The sequence below is a fragment of the Tribolium madens genome, unplaced genomic scaffold (assembly GCF_015345945.1).
Source record: "Tribolium madens isolate multiple individuals breed KSU strain unplaced genomic scaffold, Tmad_KSU_1.1 Scaffold_3;HRSCAF=73;Tcas5.2_LG2, whole genome shotgun sequence".
NCBI classification, from domain to species: Eukaryota; Metazoa; Arthropoda; class Insecta; order Coleoptera; family Tenebrionidae; genus Tribolium; species Tribolium madens.
Genome location: NW_025401006.1, coordinates 11,086,937 through 11,107,226, shown reverse-complemented (window position 1 = coordinate 11,107,226; position 20,290 = coordinate 11,086,937). Strand labels below are relative to the sequence as shown.

At 34.9% G+C, this 20,290-nt stretch overlaps 4 protein-coding genes across 5 annotated transcripts in view; 3 read left to right on the top strand and 1 right to left on the bottom strand.

Moving 5' to 3' along the window:
* LOC123007958 (protein crumbs) overlaps positions 1-6,906 on the bottom strand; it is a 14,886-nt gene extending 7,980 nt beyond the window's left edge. Inside the window, exons 1-6 of one of the 2 annotated variants that reach the window (XM_044403497.1) lie at positions 6,655-6,906; positions 5,479-5,625; positions 5,229-5,431; positions 4,384-5,175; positions 3,709-4,042; positions 1,400-2,259 (exon numbers count right to left, since the gene is read on the bottom strand). In XM_044403497.1, the coding sequence (XP_044259432.1) occupies positions 1,400-2,259; positions 3,709-4,042; positions 4,384-5,175; positions 5,229-5,431; positions 5,479-5,625; positions 6,655-6,703 (2,385 nt within the window). In that variant the 5' untranslated portion in view covers positions 6,704-6,906. The remainder of the gene's footprint in view (positions 1-1,399; positions 2,260-3,708; positions 4,043-4,383; positions 5,176-5,228; positions 5,432-5,478; positions 5,626-6,654) is intronic. The other variant, XM_044403499.1, reaches the window with a different exon arrangement.
* On the top strand, positions 6,809-8,715 carry LOC123007967 (stress-activated map kinase-interacting protein 1). Its single transcript, XM_044403513.1, has 5 exons — positions 6,809-7,196; positions 7,242-7,785; positions 7,837-8,075; positions 8,122-8,454; positions 8,497-8,715. The coding sequence occupies exons 1-5, from the start codon at positions 7,106-7,108 to the stop codon at positions 8,679-8,681; spliced, it is 1,392 nt and encodes a 463-aa protein (XP_044259448.1). The 5' UTR covers positions 6,809-7,105; the 3' UTR covers positions 8,682-8,715.
* Positions 8,716-8,747: 32 nt separating this feature from the next.
* Positions 8,748-14,279, top strand: LOC123007959 (PDZ domain-containing protein 8). The gene is made up of 10 exons (XM_044403500.1): positions 8,748-9,101; positions 9,147-9,341; positions 9,389-9,581; positions 9,630-9,840; positions 9,890-10,044; positions 10,090-11,020; positions 11,072-11,303; positions 13,100-13,316; positions 13,362-13,648; positions 13,695-14,279. Exons 1-10 carry the CDS (start codon positions 8,940-8,942, stop codon positions 13,896-13,898), a joined length of 2,787 nt encoding a protein of 928 aa, XP_044259435.1. The 5' UTR covers positions 8,748-8,939; the 3' UTR covers positions 13,899-14,279.
* Positions 14,280-14,674: 395 nt separating this feature from the next.
* On the top strand, positions 14,675-16,103 carry LOC123007715 (cytochrome P450 4g15-like). The gene is made up of 5 exons (XM_044403133.1): positions 14,675-15,321; positions 15,368-15,474; positions 15,522-15,798; positions 15,846-15,912; positions 15,962-16,103. The coding sequence occupies exons 1-5, from the start codon at positions 15,111-15,113 to the stop codon at positions 16,101-16,103; spliced, it is 804 nt and encodes a 267-aa protein (XP_044259068.1). The 5' UTR covers positions 14,675-15,110.
* The last annotated feature ends 4,187 nt before the right edge of the window (positions 16,104-20,290 follow it).

Sequence of the window (20,290 nt, the reverse complement as noted above, 5' to 3'; positions counted from 1 at the left end):
CTTCAAAAATTCAAAAAATTCGAAATTTTTTAAACTTGATCCAATGGCGTTTTATGCACTTATTTGAGTCTTTAAGACCTCTAGAAATGTAAAAAACGTGAAATGGATCAATTTTAAAGATAATTTTTTTTAATTTTTGTCGAGATTTTGGCCGATTTTTGGCACTCGGAGCGGTCTATTGCGAATAACTTCGGACTTATTGGTAATAACCTCTTATGTTTGGTACCGTTCGAAAGCAAATTTAATTTTCTATCATATCCAAAAAAGATTACGGTACTACGATAAATAGTTATCGAGAAAATTTCTGATAAAGTCAAAAATATCAAAAATTTAAATCCGCTTATAACTTCAAAACTATTAGGAATTTTACAGTTTTTTTTGACGCCAATCGATTCCCCGGAACATTTTACATAGGTTTACCTCAAAACATTATATCATTGAGACACAGTTTTGCCACAATTTAAAAATTAAAAAAAAGTAAAAAATTGTATTTTTGAACATGTCTCAGATTCAACTTATACCTATCCTATCCGATAGATTTTGACGCGCTGATTACGAATTTACCAAGTATTTTGCGCTATCTCTTTTAGTTTCGCCGTAATCGGCGTTTAAAAATTCAATTTTTTTGCGAGATAGTCGATAGATTTTTTTACGCTGATTACGATGGTGTTGAGCTTTTTGCTCTAAGTCTAATAGTTTGGCCGTAATCGTCGTTCAAAAAGTCAAAATTATCAAAATTGTGAAACTTTAAACGCGTTTGTCTACGAAACTATAAGACGTGGAGCATAAAGCTAAAAACCATTAGCTTGAATTATCTATCTAATGGCGCAAACCAGAAGTCGCTCCGGGTTATGGTTCCGGGTAGAGTCATTTTTAGTTTTATTAAAAAAAAAAATATTTCAAAAACTATGAGTCCTAGGTCAAAACGGTTTATTCAGGCGTATTCTCCGGTTAATTTTACATATAGTGCTAGTTTTTTATAAGAATAAAAAAAATTTGATTTTTTGGTCAAAATCAGATTTTTCTAGACTCATTCTTAACTTTATTACTCAATATCTCAAAAACTATGCATCGTAGAGTATTTTAACTTGTTGTATCGTGTTCAGCGCGAAATTTTACGTCTAGAAAACCATATTTCAAGCGTTTTTACGACTTTTATTAAATTGACTACTTTTACGATTTTACTACCGCTCAAAAAATTCGAAAATTTTTAAACTTGATCCAATGGCGTTTTATGCACTTATTTGAGTCTTTAAGACCTCTAGAAATGTAAAAAACATTAAATGGATCAATTTTAAAGTTAAAAATATTTTTGATTTTTGTCGAGATTTTGGTCGATTTTTGGTACATTTTTTTTATTACAAGCCCAAATAGTATCACCACAAAAAAGGAATCTTACCTCACAATCGTCGATATTAATTTCACAAATCTTCCCTGTGAGCCCCGGCTGACAGTTGCAAGTAAATTTATTGATACCATCGATGCAAGTGGAGCCATTCATGCAGGGCATAGGTTCACACTCATTTATATTAATCGAGCAGTCTTTGCCTTCATATCCCGGAGGACAAATGCACTCATAATTATTAACTTTATTGAGACAAGTGGCTTGATGTCGACAAGGCATTGATAAACACTCGTCGAAATCCAAATCGCATCGTTCCCCCGTATACCCCGGTCTACAATAACACTGAAATCCCCCAATTTCATTCTGACAAATCCCTTCGTTGCAAATTCCCGCTTGGTTTTTACACTCATCGATATCCATTTCGCATCGTTCACCCGAAAATCCTTCCAAACAATTACAAATAAATCCATTCTCGTTATGRCTCATCTGACACATGGCCCCATTTTTGCACGGTTTTTTCGCACATGGATCAGCGTCGATGGTACAATTCTCCCCTTTGTAGCCCAGAGGACATCTACACTCGTGATCATTTACCAAATCGAAACAAATTTGGCCATAGGGACACGAAACACCGACGCAATCGTCGATATTCCTCTCACAATGCTGTCCTTCGAAACCAGGCAAGCAATCACAGACRAATTCATGTTTATTTTGCGAAGAAATACAAGTAGCATTATTCTGACAAGGCTCTAATTTACAAACATCGTACGAATCATTGCAGTAAGTGCCCATCCACTGGTCCGTGCAATTGCAATAAAAACCACCAGTGGGTTTATCGAAACAAGAACCTCCATTCTGRCAAGGATTTGAATTACAATTCGATTGCAAATCGATTGGTATTTCGCAGAGTTGACCTGAAATTCAAACAGTTTGTGCAAAAACAACAAAACACAACAACAACAACAAAATTGTTAATTTTTGTTAATGAAAAGAAGAGCTTGTTAATTCAGCTTGTGAGTGATCCCAGAAGCATGCGTACACAAATCAACCAAAAAAACTAATACCTGGTGCTTAAGTTATTTTAATGCCAGAAATGTGTTCCGATTCATATCCCATTATGGTCACGTGTGCAGTGAAGTCACCCAGCTGTGGATCAGTCAATTGTAATAATTGCTACTCGACTGTTTTCGCATGCAGAAAATAAGTCAAAAAAGAGGAAAGTACCGCTACCATATTTTTAGACACAACCAAACCAAAATAATGCAACATTTTGTTAGAAGAACAAGAAATTAAGAAAAAAACAAATGAATGCATTGAGAATTTAACACAGAAGCCAAAGGAATTAATACAATTTATGACATAAGACCTCAACATTCATTTGTTATGTTCTCGCAAACTTTATAATTGGCTACGAAGAAAAAAGAAACCAAATTAAAWCCAAGGCTACTTTATGTAATTTTACGTAATACTGTCAACGTGCGACTTCTRGGCACTTTGTTTCAGAACTCTCGCCCTAAAGAAAAATTCAATGTAAAAATGTTTAAAAAATTGTACTTTTAAAAAATTTTGGATAGCAAATAGCCTGTAGCAAAAAAGTAATCAAAGACTTCTATACTTTCCAAATTTTTATAGATAGAATTTTTTTAACATTTTTCCCATTTTCCTGGTCTTACATTATCCTGGGTGATGAAAAAAGGCGCCCACGATTGAAACAGGCGCGTCCTTTTTTATTGAAACATAGTGACCATGATTCCAAAAAATAGTCTAAATAGATTCTTTTTAAAATTTAAACAGTTTGTCTAACAGCACAAAGCGGCAATATTGCACAAATTTCTTTTACTAAAAAACCATTTCACTCAGGTATTTTTCGTATCTAGGAAACCTTTTTGACTTTAATCGTTCAAATTTCACAGAATAAACAACATTGAAAATTGATTTTTTTGTTGCTACCATTTCCAATAATTGTATATTACTTGGACATTTTCTGTATCCTAGGATATTTGCAATGTTGCAACATTGATAAATTTTCTTTGGAGCCAAGAAATAGTATCCTAACATCTTCAATAAAGTTTATTTCAATAGACTTTTTACACATTTTTTTTAAAACACCGTCCAAAATCTAGACTTTAACAATGAAATTATTTTAAAACTGTTAATTATATAGATTTCTCTTTTCTAAAAAGGAATGTCTATATCTTACTGATAAGAGCACAAATCCAATTTTGGTCTTCGAATTCGTCTTTAATAAAAGATCACTTATAACGTGTGGGTTAACACGGGCGYCTTTTTTTCATCATACTGTATAAGGCGCGAGTTCTGAAACACTCTGTACATGTCAAAAAACTTTATTAACGCTTGAGTACCTGTAAAGCCCGGTGAGCACGAACAATTGAAATAACCATTCCAAGACGTACAAATGCCTTGATTTTTACAAGGATTATTAGCACAAATATTAGGAATGGAACAATTTGGATAACTTCCTGGATATTCCGGTTTGCAAATACATCCAAAATTATTACCGGATTTTACACAATCGGCATATGGAGGACATTTGGTTCCATCACATGAAATTTGTCTTTCCCCAGCTTCGCATCGTTCACCAGCAAAACCTTCTGGGCAAATGCATTTAAAACCRTCRRGAGTGTTAATACATTGCCCATCATTGAGACACTGCTGGGATGAACATGCGTGTAAAACCTAAAATTGAACATTTTTGCTAAAAATAACGAACAATTGTGAGAGATTTTTTGTCAAACTAACTTAAAAACATAACATTTGTCAAAAATGACCTCAATTGTTTCACAGCAACATTTTTGGAAATTCTAAAAAACACATTTTTAAGATTATAATAATTGTTGGTACTACTTACTCATTTATGACAACAACCATGATTTTTCAAGGTAAAGATAATTAATTTTGATTAATTTCTTTAAGAGGTGTTTGTTAAATCAAGATTGCAATGAAAATATTTTTTTTGACAAATGTCATTTTAACTTAATTTTCACTTTTCTCACAACACAAAGTATCGAATGACTCACATTTTGGCAGTAAGCGCCCCCATATCCCGGGGGACACTGGCACAGGAACCCCCCATACGTATCGAAACACGTCCCGTGATTCAAACAGGGACTCGTCTCACATTCATTGATATTAATTTGACAAAACCGTCCTGTATATCCAGTCCGGCTACAATCACAGGTGAAATTATCCAATCCGTCCCTGCAAATCCCCCCATTCTTGCACGGATTCCCCTTGCAATCATCAATATTAAACTCGCATTTCGGCCCATCGAATCCAGGCAAACACAAACACTCTATATTTCCATTCGAGACACAAGTAGCCCCATTTTGGCACGGATTATCCTGACACTGTTGGTTCACAATTAGTTGTTCGCAATGTTTGCCTGTAAAATTCGGGGGGCACGTGCACGTGTAAACCCCCGTGTTATCCGCATTGCACGTGGCCCCGTTTTTGCAAATCGCGGGATTCCTTTCGCAGGGGTTCCCCAAATCCATTTCRCAGTTTTTGCCCGTGTACCGAGGCTGGCACGTGCAATTGTAGCCCTTGGGGCTGTTATGACACGTGCCTCGTCGCATACAAGGCTCGGTGACGCAGTAATCGATGACTTGAAGAATGCAAGAATCTTCAGGTATGGGGCATGGTTCGAATTTGACATTGTGGTTGTAGATAATCGAATGGTTGAAAACAAGAGAGGGGCCTTCGAGGAGACAGCCGTTGAATTGTTTGCCTACGAGGAGGACTGAAGCCCCCTCGTTGTAAAAGCCGGGGTTTGTGATGAGTTCGGTTTGGTAACTCGAATTTGCAATCAACTAGGAATTATTTTATTTTACAAAAAACTCATTAAATACGATTTTTTATATACCTGTTTTTCATTATCTACTCTAAGAGTCAAGTTTCCTTGTTCGTAAAAAAGAAAAACTACGTGCCATTTGTTGTTGATGAAATTTCCGAAAATTTTGTTATTAAATTGTTTGCCGGATGTTTTCGCGAAAAATATAACGCCCTCTGAGGTTACAGAAACTTCGAGGAAATCGTCGTTTTGTTGTTGGGAAAATAGGCCGCCACCTGAATTATTATTTAAATTTTTTCCAAAGAAAATTAGTACTTCGTACCTGTGCAGGTCCGAAAGCTGAGACCTGTTTGCTTTATTGGCGAAATTGTTGTTTGCAAACGAAGATAAGCTGAACCGTTGAAATAGGCTTCTGGAGTATTTGATGGTCCCAAGTTTTGACAATTTATGCTACAAACGTAGCAAATAGCTGAAAGAAAACTCAAAGTGACGATTTTCATGTTGTTAGGCCATTGATAAGCATTTATGAATGAAAAAAAAAAACAATTAATAGAAATTTAAACAAAATTCTAATCAAAATTTTTCCATTTTTTTTAAATAAGTAGGTACGTGACGATAAAATTGGCATGCAATGATAAAAAGGAAACAAACATAAACACCAATTAAAATTCTTTTAATGTATTTTCCAACAATAAAATAAAACAAACGAAATGTACAAAAACGTTTAAAAATGTCAAGAAATAAGAGGTGAGTAACAGAACTCGATCCATACRAGATTACATTTGTGTCRTYCGTGAAAAATATGCTGAAAATAAATGAAACCATGAACATGTGGAACAAGTAATAGGCTAAAAAATCATGATTATGTAATCGAGTAACCACTGAGAATAGGCCTTTTAGTGTCGTTAAATTAGTTGGCCATGACAAAATTGACAAACCATTTGACCGCGACTATGWTTTTAGTAAAAATAKATATGTTTRATTCAAAAATCATAATTGAGCCAGTTTAATTCAAAAAATCATAAYTGAGCCAAAATTCAGTTGTTTGAAGSGAGACACCTGTCTGGCACCTGTTGCGTTTTGTTCCATACAACCAAAGCCAATTTTGGATAATTTTGATTTCATTTTCTTTTGTAGCATCTTAGATTTATATAAAAAGTATATTTACTTTTTTTACTTTTTATTCAAACTAAGTGCATATCGGGGCAATAATCGATCATAGTTGACTTTGAGTTGTCATGGCAAGCTGGGTCATAAAATTGTCCTTGCCATAATTTCTCTCAAAAATAAATTTTTAGCCCGAGTTAATCACTTTTCTGAGAAACGGAGGCCTAAATCTCGTAGTGACTCACTCATCTTCTCACACTGCAGAAACAGTTATTGTTCCAAAACCTTTCTAATTTTTGTATTGAGGAAATTTAAAGAACAAAAGATGCAAATCAACCGAATTTAAATAACAGAAAGACAAAAGTTGTACAAAACCGGAAGTAGGACTTACCCAAGAAAACAGAAATTGTCTTCAACCTCCAAGAACTCAAGAAATCCATCGTTGAGGCAACTCGATTGCAGAATATTCATTAAACTCATATGAACCATGAAGCAACAATGGGGAAATAACTTTATGTTGAAAAAAACATAATTATTATTTAAAACCAGCAAACACAAACACAAAATAAACGATTTGTACCCGAGTGGTACACAAGACAACAACACCCACACAACACTTCTAGTGACAATCTTAGGGACTTTGACTTGTTGTGGCGAACCTATATACAGCACTGCCAATATGAAAAGGAATTTAAAAATAAATAATTGTGGCCAATAACATTGAAAACTGATGAAAATTTAACTAAACTATGTTGCAAAATATTAAAATACTTTTAAAAAAGACATTTCCAGGCAGTATTAAATCCTAGTTACGTCACATTATTACATAACCAAACTTGTCAATGTTTACATCACACATGATGGCCCTTTACGATAACAAATACTGGTTGTTATCACACATACGCAACTCTTTTATTTCTACAGATGACACAGGTTGGGATAAGTTTCACAATAGCAATCAACTTATCTAGGTTTTAGGTATGTGTGAGTTAATTATGACAGGGGAGGAAGGTGTTAGGAAGCACCTGAAACAAAGCCTAGATTCATACCCTGATGATGAAGACAGTGAAGATGAAGACGATTTGTCTCATGAGTCTTACGACCTGCAACTTGATACTGATTTTCCGTTAAGATACAGGTCGAACACTGCTGTCAGATTAGAAAAGTTGGAACAGGTTAAAAAGCGAACAGGTAGAATCAAACACATTAAATGGGAAACGAATAAAAACGAATTGAGTCAAGACCAAATCGATCAGTTGTTTGTAAAGAAAGAACCTAAAATATCCAAGGAGAAACAATCTCTGTTTTCCAAGACTTTCAAACAGTACAAGATGATGCCCATTAACCCCTACATGGATTATGCAAAGTTTGATGGAAGTGGACAAGTGAATCTTCAAGTGAAAAAGTATAGGATTTTCTTGACGATGCTACCAGAGCATCAGAGGAATTACCCTTTGACTGTTTGTTGCATTTCTTCTGCTAAAATTCAAGAGTTGATTGGACTTATTTTACTCAAATGCAGGTTTATACCACAAATTAACTCAAAAGTGGGTGTTTTAAAATTCATTTTAAGTACAATGTATGAAGACTATTCGTGGAAACCTGTCAACAATTACGGTTTGTACATAACTGAGGAAGACGGAGAGGTTGATAGAGATTTTCCTAATTTGGACCCAAGAGAAAATATCGCCAAGTTTGGATTTGCGTGTTTGGGTCTAGTGGAACACTCAGACCCTTCAAAGTGTGTCAGTTTTGGAAATTCCGAAACTGTTACCATAAGAAACTTTGATTACAATGACAAGAAAGGAAAAGGTTTGTTGTGGTCAGATTTGTGTTCAAATTCAGAGTTTTTTTCTAGATTCGTCTAAACAAGACCAAGAAAAACAAATCTCGACCGATTTACACTTAATGGCCGTTCATAAAAGAGCCATGGAAGCCCCACTATACAAATCGTACAAAGTTTACATGATTAACAAAATGCGGACTAAAGTGGAGATACATTTAGGGATAAGTGGCGAAAAAATCGAAATTGATCCAGTCCAGAAAAACTCAAAATTTCTTCTAGTTAAACAAAAACCCATAAACCACGACATGGACATGATTGCGTGGTGTGAGGCCATTGACACCTCCAAGAGCAACAAAACGACTTTCAAAATAATTTACAGCCATTCGTTTACAAATTCTGATAATGGTAATTTTTTTATTTGTAATTCCAATTGTAACGTTTTTCCAGTTTCAAGCCCCACTTTACAATCGTCTGCTAGCTTCAAAAGCTACGAATTTGAAGCAGACCAATCAATCGCCGAGGAAATCGTGAATAAAATAAACCTGATTTTGGACTTAAGGTCTAGTGATACACGGAAGGAGTATTTAGCAGCACAAGAACGAAAATATTACAAGAAGAAAGCTTTTATTTAATTTCTTGTATAAAAAAATAAATTTTTTGTCCCGATTTGGAACGTACCCTTGATTACATAACCTCAACCGTCACCTGTCAGCTGTGGTCGTTACCCCCTGAGAAAAAAACAGCAAAATAATTATCATGTTTCCCTTTTTTCTCACTAATCGTATATGAAAAAAACAGAAGGAGGCTCTAAAATGGTAAATTGACCCCACCTCGACCTTTTTCACACAAAACGGGCCTATAAAAATGGTGATAATATAATTTAAAGCGATATGGATATATTTTTGTTCATGTTCCTAGTTTTTATATCTTTTTTAATCGGTGTTATAGTGACTCTCGTGGTGCAATATTATATTTTATATTCTTACTTTAAAACAAGTCCAGTGGTGACGCCAAATGGGAAAAAATGCTCCACTGATTACGTTTTACCAGAGGTATGTATTAAATATTTATGTTTTTAAGTTTAACCAAGGTTTTAGTCTTTGAAAAAACAGTTGGAGAGTGAAGAACTGAATGATGCGACGAGTTTATCGGTTAGTCTAGTTTTGCAGTTTTTGTTTCATGAATTGAGACATTCTGAAGCTATCAAAAGATGGCTATACAAGAAATTGAGTCTTGAGTTTGAGGAACTATTGACGAAAACCACAATAGGGAAATTTTTTGAAGTCATTAATGTAAGAATTCGGTTAATTGGAATTTTTTTGTTGACATTTTTGTACAGATTAGGGATATGAACTTGGGTAATCACTTTCCGAATATTAAAAAAATCAGTATTGAAGATGTGAAATTAGATAATAAGGAAGGACACATAGACACAGTTAGTTTATGTTTAGATGTAGATTATACAGGAAACTTTTTACTTAGTGTTGATGCCAAAATGAAATTTGGAAAAACTGCATATTTATCAATTAAGGGTAATTAAAAAACCTCAAGAAAACGGTTTAAATCAATTAAAATTTTAGTTAATAAAGTCAACGGTCTTGTAAGGCTTCAGTTTACAAGACATCCTTACACACACTGGTCTTTCAGTTTTTTTCAAGACCCGATTATAGAACTAGAAGTTGAATCACACTTTCAGGGACGTCAATTACAGTCAAATATCACAAGTCTCATCGTAAATCAAATAAAAAAAGCCATTAGACGAAAACACACACTACCAAATTACAAAATCAGGTAGGAAAAAATTTGGTTACCGCGTAGGCCATCAACAATTAATTTCTAGATACAAACCGTTCTTTATTAAAACCGACCCCAGCCAACTAGACATTGAAGATAGCGAAATTGTCCCTCAGGGCCAACTTGAAGTGACGTGCATCGATGTTACTAGACTCGAATTGTCAAGTGCTGTGCAAAATGTTTATTGCACTGTGGCAGTTGGTGAGTTTTAAAGTGCCAAAAACCGGTCATGTTTTCGTATTTTAGACACAATTCCGTGGATTTGTGTGTACGAATCAGAGGATCGCACTTTCATGATTCTTGAAATAACGATGACTAAGTTGAAACAAGCCCAACTTGGGGTTATTTTCAAGCCGGAGAGAAGCTCAGTGGCCGTTGAAAGCGTCTCTCCCCACAGTTGCGCCTTCAAGTCGGGCCTCAAACCCGGCGACATTGTTCTCGCCGTCGAAAATAAATCCGTTTCGAGTGTTCCTCAAGTCGCCAAATTTATCAAATCCGTAACTTCGACTCATGTCACTCTTCGGGTGAAAAGACTCGTCGATTCGTACATTTTGCGGAAGAAACACTTCGAAAAGGGGTCAACTGATGAGATGGATCAAGACGAGAGCAGTTTTATCATAGTTGATAACGTGGAAACGCCGAAAAAACCCGCTGAGAAAATCCCGAAAAGTCTTTCAAGCAACGAAAACGTCTCGAAATTTGCTCAAACGATCGGTAATTTTACTTTGCGGAAACGGAAGACTTCCGTTTCGGAGAAATCGTCAACGGAAGTGAGTTGCAAGAGTACGCCGACGTCGAGTGGGCCTGGAACGCCACAACATGGGCTGTTTAAACAACACACAACCCCGTTGTTGGTTGGGAAAAAACAGTCAATTTCGGAAATACCGGAAATTCTCCGTGAAAATTCCGAACTTGAAGTTGTCGAAGTCGGGAAAAGTAAAGAGTTGAATCCCACTTCGGTGCTTTATTTCAATGACGATTTTCAATTTAGTCTAAGAAAGGGGCTTAAATACTTAAATGTCAACGTTTGGGGCACTGTGAATGAAGATAAAGATGTTTTATTGGGATACGCGAATATCCCTTTGAGCCACATTTTAAACGAGTGTTTTAACAGCGTATTAGGGCACTACATGAGACGGTACTCTTTCCTCCCGCCAGCATTTTCCCATTCTAATAAGTATGCAAAGTGATTATGTCGGTCAAAAATACAGAAACCTGTAATTTACAGCCAATCACACCCACTGATGGCACACTCTGGCTTCGAACACGTCTTTTGTTACGGCGATATTCTTCTGTCTTTCATATGGTCACACGAGGACGATATCGAAGTCAAACGTAAAATGTCTCAGGACATTTTAAACACGGACATTGAACAAATTTCAACTTCAACAACCCTCAAACACGATTTTATAAGAACTCAGTTCCACCGCACCACCCATTGTGATTTCTGTTCGAAAAAGGTAATTAAGAAGGTGGTATCACCAGTGTTGTCAGATCAAAAACATAAAATTCACCAGATCCGAGTTAAAAAATTTGTCAAATTAGTACCAGATTACGACTTGTGTGGCAAAATCTCGCGAAAAAACGCAGTTTTCAGCTTAAAAATCTGCTTAAACTTTTGAAAAAAAAGACATGCTTTTTGCCCTAATTCTGTAATTTTTCAGCTTGTTTTCAAGAAATAATTGCGTTTCTAGCTGAAAAACGTTCTAAAACACTCGAAAAATACAAAAATAACGTAATTTTAAACTTAATATTTTGATTATTAAGTTTATTTTGCCCAAAAACCTGAAATTTTAGTATAAAAACGTGCTTAAAAGTATTTTCAACCAAATTTAGTGTTGCTCAGAACCAATTAAATCGAGTGAGACAAACAAAATAACATCAATATCAATTCGTTTGTGATTTTTAGCCGTGTTTGGACAAGATTTTGAAAAATAAATGAACCTCATCTAGTTTAAAAACGAACTAAGTCCGGCTAATAAGCTTAAATGATATTAATTTGGATTTAATTTTATATTTTTTAGCATGTTTCAATGAAATATTTCGAACTCTTGTGTTTTTATCTCTCAAAAAACGCCGTTTTTTGGGCTATTTTTGGCTTGTTTTTGAAAATTCTCCATAACAATTGTGTTTCTAGTAGAAAAAGCATTCGAAAAAAAGAAAAATAAGTTGTCATTGTCGACTCTGTGTTTAATAATATCTTGTAAAAAATAAATAGAACTATTTTTAATCAATTTGATGGTTTTCGATTATTTTTTCTTCGAAAAAATTTAACAAATTAATCAAGTTAAAGCCTAAGAATTAAGTAAAAATATCATAATATAATCTTTTTTTTATAACAATTTAGTGATTTTTGATACGCAAACTCAAAAAGGAAAAAAATATACCATTTTCGGTTTAATTCTGTTTTTTTTTTGGGTTGTTTTTAACAAAGTTTTGCGAAATAATAGCGTTTCTAGCTGAAAAACGTGCTAAAACTTTCAAGAAATGCTAAATTAATGTAATTTTGGACTTAATTTGTTGATTTTTTCAGTTTGTTTTAGCCAATCTCGCCAAAAACCTAAAACTGTAGTTCAAAAACGTGCTTTAAAGTATTCTCGGCTTATTTTTGTTTTATTTTGCTCAAAAACCAGTTAAATCGAGTGAAACAAACAAAATATCGTCAGTATCAATTGTTTTTGTGATTTTTAAGCGTGTTTGGACAAGATTTTGCAAAATAAATGGGTTTGTGGTTCAAAAACAAAGTAAGTCGAGCGAAACGAGCTAAAAATAATATCAAATTCGATTTAATTATGTAATTATTTTACCTGTTTCAACGAAATTTTTAGAATTCCCTTGATTTTATTTCACAAACGTGCTTAAACACTTAAAAAGAATTTGATGAATTTCTGGATTGTCTTAAACTAAATTTTGCGAAATAATTATTTCTCGCTGAAAAAGTATTCGAAAAAGACAAAAATTGTAATTTTTGATCCTGTCTAGTAAAATCTTGTAAAAAAAACAAACAGAACTATTTTTAAGTAATTTGGTGGTTATTAAATTTTTTGAAAAAAAATGACGAAATAATCAAGTTCCTTTTTGAAAACGTGGAAGAAGCTTGAAAAACAGTTTTTTTCATTTCCAAAAAATCACCAAATATAATTTTTACTAAAGTTTTCACCAAATCACAGACTAACATGAAAATCACCAGATCTGGTGAAATTTTACCACACCTGGCAACACTGGGTATCACTGCTCTTGCAACACCAACTTTCAGATTTGGCTCAAAGACGCGGTCCAGTGCCGCGAATGCGGCCTCTGTTGTCACAAAAAATGCATAGCTAAGTGTCAAACCAGCACTGCATGCATACAAGGTGAGAAGAAAACCGAACCGGAAACGGTCCAACCGGAAATAACGATGACCGAACCCCCGGATGAGTACACAGAGGGGGAGTTGAAACGAGTAAACAGCGTGAAAAATTTAGCAATTCCAGGTTTTTTCCCACTTTAGGATTTTCTTTTATTAAAAAAAATCGTAGGTGCGCAATTTCTATCAACTGTCTCGAAAAGTCTGCCACCTTCGCCCCAGCGAACCCCAAGTCGGAAGCAATCCATGTCGAACATAAACCCCTTCTCTCTGTGTCCCGGTGTTTTGGAAGATGTGCAAAAAAAACCGGAAGAGGCGTCCGAAAGTGTCAACCGACTTTTGGAACAAGTCATGCAGTGCCCCCCTGACGAGACGCTCATGGACGTGGCTAAGGAAACAGGAAAACAGCTCTATGCTCACATGCCACATGAGGAGAAAGTCGAAAAAGTCAATGTGATGGTAAGTGAGGTAGTTTCATGTTTTTGGTTCTATTTCGCACGTGTAGATGGCGGAATTGAAGAAGACTCTAGATTCGGTGACTTTGGAACATATGGAACTGTCGAAACAAATGAGTAGTCAAGAATCTGACGCCGAGAAGACAAAAATCGCGTTTCTGATTGGTCAAGCCGATGCTAAGGTTCAAGGACTCTCAGTATTGATGCTTCATTATTGTTCCAGTTTGCAGCATACCCAAGAAAAAATAGTGTAGGCGCTTTTGTCTACTCGAAAAAAAGCATATCATTGTGACCCCAGTACTTAATTTTAGCATTTATGACACTCCTCTAGTCAATTAATTTCCACATTGGTAGTATTTTTATTTTTACACGTTTTTAGGAATTTTAAACTATACTTACTGTGATAGCGTAGGATGTAGTAAAATGATTTTTAATTTTAGTGACTAGATGTGCAAAGCTGTCTCTTGGTTTTAATAGGCAAAAAGAGTGAAACTAAGCTTTAACATTGTTGTATTTGTTGCGCAAAACGTCCATGTCAGTATTTTTTGGCATCTTTGATTCGACATGCCCTATTTATTTGTGGAAAAAATTTCTTATGTAATATATTTTGTACAATAAATTTTGCCTGCTTCACATTTTCGTCTTTTACTTCAAAAACAGTCATGAATGAAACGATGCCTGACCTTGTTACACATAATTACACCTGGAGTGGGAAAAAATAATGAAAGAATGTGGGAGTGTTTATACGGGGTGAACAAAAAATATGGAACCAAACGTTTTTTTTTTAAATAATCAGAAAAATTAAATAACTATAAAAAATATAATCAAAATAGTATTTTTTTATCAAATTGAATAAAATGTAGATCTTTAGATCATGGCCTTTACAAAAAATGTTTCATAGTGGGTTTCCATTCGAAAAAATTGAAAATTTTGCAGAATTCAAAAACAAAAATTCGAATTTCATTCTTGAAAAACGTCGTTTATTTGGCCCTGTGTTTGAATAAAATAATAAATAATTATTGTGTGTAGTAGTATGTAGTATACATGTATGTATAGAGGGTTGCATGCGGACATGATTTGACAACACACAGACGATGTGGCACCAGCATGCAAGATGGTGTATTAATATAGTCGCTCTCTAAAACTAAATTCCGAGTTTTATTTAAAAAACCCCGAGACAAGGAACACGACATTGTGATTCTGACACACTTATTACTTAAACATTGATTCATAATGTGCTGAAAGGTTTTTGTATTAACCGAATTCGGGTAAAAAGAGACTGGGGTGAAAGTACAATATTTGGTTTAAAAACTAATACAGTCTCTTTTGAAACTAAAAATGTTTCTTTTTCACCATTATTAAAGGCTCATCTAGTTGTAAAAACTTTCGACTTCATTAAAATTCATACACAATTAACCGCATTAGATATATTTATTTCATCTAATAATCCAATTAATGTCACAAAAATGTATTTAACTAAAAGAGAAGCCAAAATCAGGCAGTCACGAACTTTTACTACAATGAAACACTTTTATTTGTGTTTAATTCCCATTTTATTTGGTTTACTGCTTTATTGTTGGTCGCGTAGAAAACTTTACAAGTTCTCAACTCAAGTCCAAGGCCCTCCTACACTCCCTATACTCGGCAATGGTTTAAAATTCTTATGCAAAAAAGAAGGTAAGTCACGGTTGCGCACCTCAGTCCCTATTTCAAATAATTTCAGACATTTTAAACGTTTTTATCGAGTCTTTAAACCCTTACCCCTCACCAACAAGGATGTGGTTTGGTCCAAGATTAGTACTTTTTGTCAAAGACCCAAACCAGTTGCAGGTCCACAAACCAATGATTTTGAACGAAAAAATCAATTATTTTTTTAGAGTATATTACAATCGCCTAAAATGACCACAAAAGCTTTTTTTTACAAGTTCCTGGAGCCGTTTCTTGGACAAGGTTTATTTACAGCATCAGGGCCTAAATACAAAATTGATAAAAAAAATCTACAACCACTTTTTTCGCAAAAAATGATAACGGCGTATTGTCAAGTGTTCCAAAAACATGCGAATAAGCTTGTTGCGGGGATGAGGATGCATGTGGATGGGCCCGAATTTGATGTTTTATGCCATCTAAATTTTACTGCTTTCGAATCATCAATGGGTAATTTTTATGGCGAAAATAACAACAAAAAATTGTGTTTTTTGCAGATTTGTTATTAGAAGACAAAAATAAACACTCGATTGATTACAAAGATGTTCCACAATACGTTCAAAGGTCGCAAAAGTCGAAATTAAAATCAAAAATTATTTATTTCCAATTCCAGGTTTTACCACATATTTTTTAGTCGAATTACAAAGTTTTGGCTCCATTTTGATTTCATCTTCAAGCGAACTTCCTACTACAAGGAGCAAAGTAAAATGAAGGAAATGGCNGGCACCAGCATGCAAGATGGTGTATTAATATAGTCGCTCTCTAAAACTAAATTCCGAGTTTTATTTAAAAAACCCCGAGACAAGGAACACGACATGGTGTCAGGTGTAAAACTGTAAATTCGTGATAAATCCAAAGTGACACAAAAGAAGAATAGTGGCACACAACGTGGATGTTTGAAGATAAAAAGAAAAAAGTTGAGGTTAAGTCGCAGAACACACGTGCACCCATAAAATTAGAAAATGGAAAACGTTAACAAACCGCCCACACTGAAAATAAAAGGAGTCCCTAATGTAAATTGGAACAAATGGTACGACGCTTTTGAAACGTTCCTAGATGCTTCTGGATTGGACGAGGCCCAAGATAAAAGAAAAATTGCTTTACTGCTGAACCTCATTGGAGAAGACGCCCAGGAGTTGATGAACAATTTCGCATGGACCACAGCAGGAGAAAGAACGAACTTCAGATCCGTAGTCAACAAATTCAAGGATTACTGCCAGCCTTTAAAAAATATAACGATTGAAAGATTCAACTTTAACAGCATTATCCAAAGAGAAGGGGAGACGTTTGATTCGTTTCTAACTGAACTACAAAACAAGGCAGCCACCTGTGAGTTCGGTGCTTTGAAAGAAGGACTCATCAGAGATAGAATTGTATACGGAATTCGGGATAAAGCTTTGCAGAAAAGATTGCTACGAGAACCAAATTTATTGTTGACTGATTGCATTCAATACTGTCGTGCAGCCGAGCAGAGTGAACGACAAGCCCAATTATTTCAACATGGAGCAAGAGTTGAAGCCGTGAAAAAGCATCAAGATATGAAGAAAGTGGAGAGTTGTCACAAGTGTGGAAGACGACACGAACCAAGGAGGTGCCCCGCATTTGGAAAAACCTGTCTACACTGCAAGGGTAAAAATCACTTTTCGACGGTGTGTAAGAAGAAAAATCAAGCGGATTCTGCAAATAGACAAAGAGGACCGGTTCCAGACAGAAGAAAAGTTAAAGAAGTGACAGAAGAAGGAAGTGAGAAAAATTTTTTCGTCTCAGAAGTGACAGGACAAAATTCGAGCGCCTGGTACGAGTATTTATCAATAAATAATGTTAGGGTGAGATTTAAACTTGATTCAGGAGCAGAGGTAAATATTTTGCCAAAATACCTTTTAGATAAATTGTCAATATCACTAAATAATATTTTGCCATATAATGGAATTTTGTTAACATTTGGAAATATAAAATTAAGAACAAAAGGAAAAGTAACGTTAGAATGCGCATATAAAGACAATTTAAAACGTCTTGAATTTGTTGTTGCAGATGTAAAATCTCAACCTATTTTAGGTCTAGCAGGTTGTATATCATTAAATTTAATTAAAAGAATTGAACAATTAGACAGATTATACACTAATGTTAATAATGTAATAGATGAGTATAGGAATGTTTTTACAGGCGTAGGTGTATTAGATACAACACATCACATTGAAATTGACAAGGACGTTACACCTGTTGTTCACCCTCCTAGACGAATTCCCCTGTCTCTCCAGCCTAAATTGGAAGAAACCCTGAATGAACTGGAACGCCAAGGAATTATTGAGAAGGTGGACTATCCTACAGATTGGGTAAACAGTTTGGTAGTAGTTGAGAAGAAAACAGGTCAGTTAAGACTTTGCTTGGACCCTAAGGATTTGAATAAAGCCATCAAAAGGGAACACTACATGATACCTACAGCACAGGATGTAATCCCACGTTTGGCCGGTAAGCAGATTTTTACCGTAATTGATATGAGCGCCGGATTCTGGCATGTACCTTTAGACGAAGAAAGTTCAAATTTATGTTGTTTTAACACCCATGTGGGAAGATATAAATTTTTACGGATGCCATTTGGACTAAAATCGGCCCCCGAGGTTTTTCAAAAACATGTTATTCGTATTTTTGGCCATATATCAGGGGTAAATGTTATTTTTGATGATCTCATCATCGCGGCTAATAATGAAAAAGAACACGATGAGATTTTACAGAGAGTTTTAAATACCGCTCTAGAGCATAATATTAGATTTAACAAGGAGAAAATTCAATTCAAAATAAAAAGTGTAAGATATATGGGAAACATAATAACGGACAAGGGTATAAAACCGGATCAAGATAAAGTACGTGCAATTAGAGAAATGTCTGAGCCCAAGTGTAAGGAAGAAGTAAAACGTTTTTTGGGCATGGTAAATTTTATGTCATCATTTATTCCGAATGTAGCCATAATTAATGCTCCATTGAGAGAGTTGCTTAAACAAAATATAGAATGGCATTGGACACACAAACATACAGAAGTGTTCAATAAATTGAAGAATTTACTTAGTGAGCAACCGACGATGAGGTATTTTGACCCAAAGGAAAACATTGTAATTCAAACAGATGCTTCGAAAAAAGGAATAGGTTGTTGTCTGCTACAGAATGGACAGCCAGTAGCGTATGCTTCAAAAGCATTAACAGAGACAGAAATTAACTACGCACAAATTGAGAAGGAATTGCTTGCCGTAGTATATTGTTTAGAAAAATTTCACTATTATATTTATGGAAGACACGTAACGGTGCAGACAGACCACAAACCACTATTGGCTATAACCAAAAAGAATATAGGACAAACTACAGCACGATTACAACGTATGTTGTTACGAATATTGAAATATGATTTTCATTTGGAGTTCATACAAGGTAAACATATGTATCTAGCCGATACTCTTTCCAGGAATTTTTTAAAAGATACAGTAAAGGATGATGAAGATTTAGAGTCGGTAGTACATAGTATTGCGAAACATATAGCTGTCACAAAGGAGAAGAAAGAAAAAATTAAGAAAGCTATGAAAACAGACAAGTTAATGCAAGATCTTTTTAATTGTTGCAAGAATGGCTGGCCCGAAAAGAAGACACAAGTGCTGGAGAATACAAGACTTTATTGGAATATTAGACATGAGCTTTCGACAGATGACGGATTAATTTTTAAAGGAAATAGGTTAGTCATTCCTCAAACCCTCCGTGAAGATATTTTAGCACAAATACACGAAGGACATCAAGGAATAGAAAAATGTAAAATTCGAGCTAGAATGACCGTCTATTGGCCTGGAATTTCTAAACAAATAGAAGATATGGTTACACGTTGCTGGATTTGTGAGAAATATAGGCATCAGAATCAGAAGGAATCACTAATTCCACACCCAGTTCCGGACCGAGCCTGGAAGAAGATTGCTGCCGATATTTTGACATTTAGAGGTATAGATTTTCTCATAATAATCGACTATTTTTCTAACTGGCTAGAAATAGTACGTTTACATGGAAAAACAGCAGCACATTTAATTATAAAATTTAAAGAAGTCTTTTCACGAAACGGAATTCCAGAAGAAATTGTATCAGACAATATGCCGTTTAACAGTTACGAATTTAGAACATTTGCTTCAGAATGGGATTTTTCTATCAGTACCTCGAGTCCACGATATCCACAATCTAATGGAATGGCAGAGCGAGGAGTACAAATCTCAAAAAATATTCTTCGCAAAGCGTATGAACAAAACACTGACATATACCCAGCACTATTAGCGTACAGAAACACGCCAATAAAAACGACCAATGTTTCACCAGCGCAGGCTATGTACAATAGGACTTTAAGAGAAAAACTACCCATCAAAAATGAAAGCTTAAGACCTAGAATACAAAGAAATATAAAAGAAGACAAGGAACTTGCACACATGAAAATGAAGAAATATTATGATAAAAATTCAAAAGATTTACCGAATTTAAAGACTGATCAAAGTGTTGTAGTAAAAACAGATAGAACTTGGAAACCCGGAAAGATCATCGCCGAATATGAAAAACCACGGTCTTATCTTGTACAGACTGAATCATCAATAATTAGACGAAATAGAAGAGATTTAAGACCTTCATTAAACTCACCGCCATTGATCACCGAGGATCAAGAAGGGCTCTCCAGGATAAAGTACGAAATTCCCAACAAAATTCAAATTCCCGACGATAACAAAATTCAAATTCCCGACCATGACAAAACTCAAATTCCCTACAATGACAAAATCCAAATTCCCGACAATGACAAAATACAAATAACGCAACGACCAAAACGCACGACTAAATTACCAAAGAAGTATAATGAGTTTGTAATGAAGTAGTTTGTTTATTTTATTTAACTACCAAAGTATAATGAGTTTGTAATGAAGTACTTTGTTTA

Excerpts from the sequence above, each read along its gene's own strand:
- LOC123007967 (XM_044403513.1), top strand. The coding sequence starts at position 7,106 with ATGTTTACATCACACATGATGGCCCTTTACGATAACAAATACTGGTTG. Across the intron at positions 8,076-8,121 it reads CAATGACAAGAAAGGAAAAG|ATTCGTCTAAACAAGACCAA; the intron begins GTTTGTTGTGGT and ends GTTTTTTTCTAG. Across the intron at positions 8,455-8,496 it reads GTTTACAAATTCTGATAATG|TTTCAAGCCCCACTTTACAA; the intron begins GTAATTTTTTTA and ends ACGTTTTTCCAG.
- LOC123007959 (XM_044403500.1), top strand. The coding sequence starts at position 8,940 with ATGGATATATTTTTGTTCATGTTCCTAGTTTTTATATCTTTTTTAATC. Across the intron at positions 11,304-13,099 it reads GTGATTTCTGTTCGAAAAAG|ATTTGGCTCAAAGACGCGGT; the intron begins GTAATTAAGAAG and ends ACCAACTTTCAG. Across the intron at positions 13,317-13,361 it reads GAAAAATTTAGCAATTCCAG|GTGCGCAATTTCTATCAACT; the intron begins GTTTTTTCCCAC and ends AAAAAATCGTAG.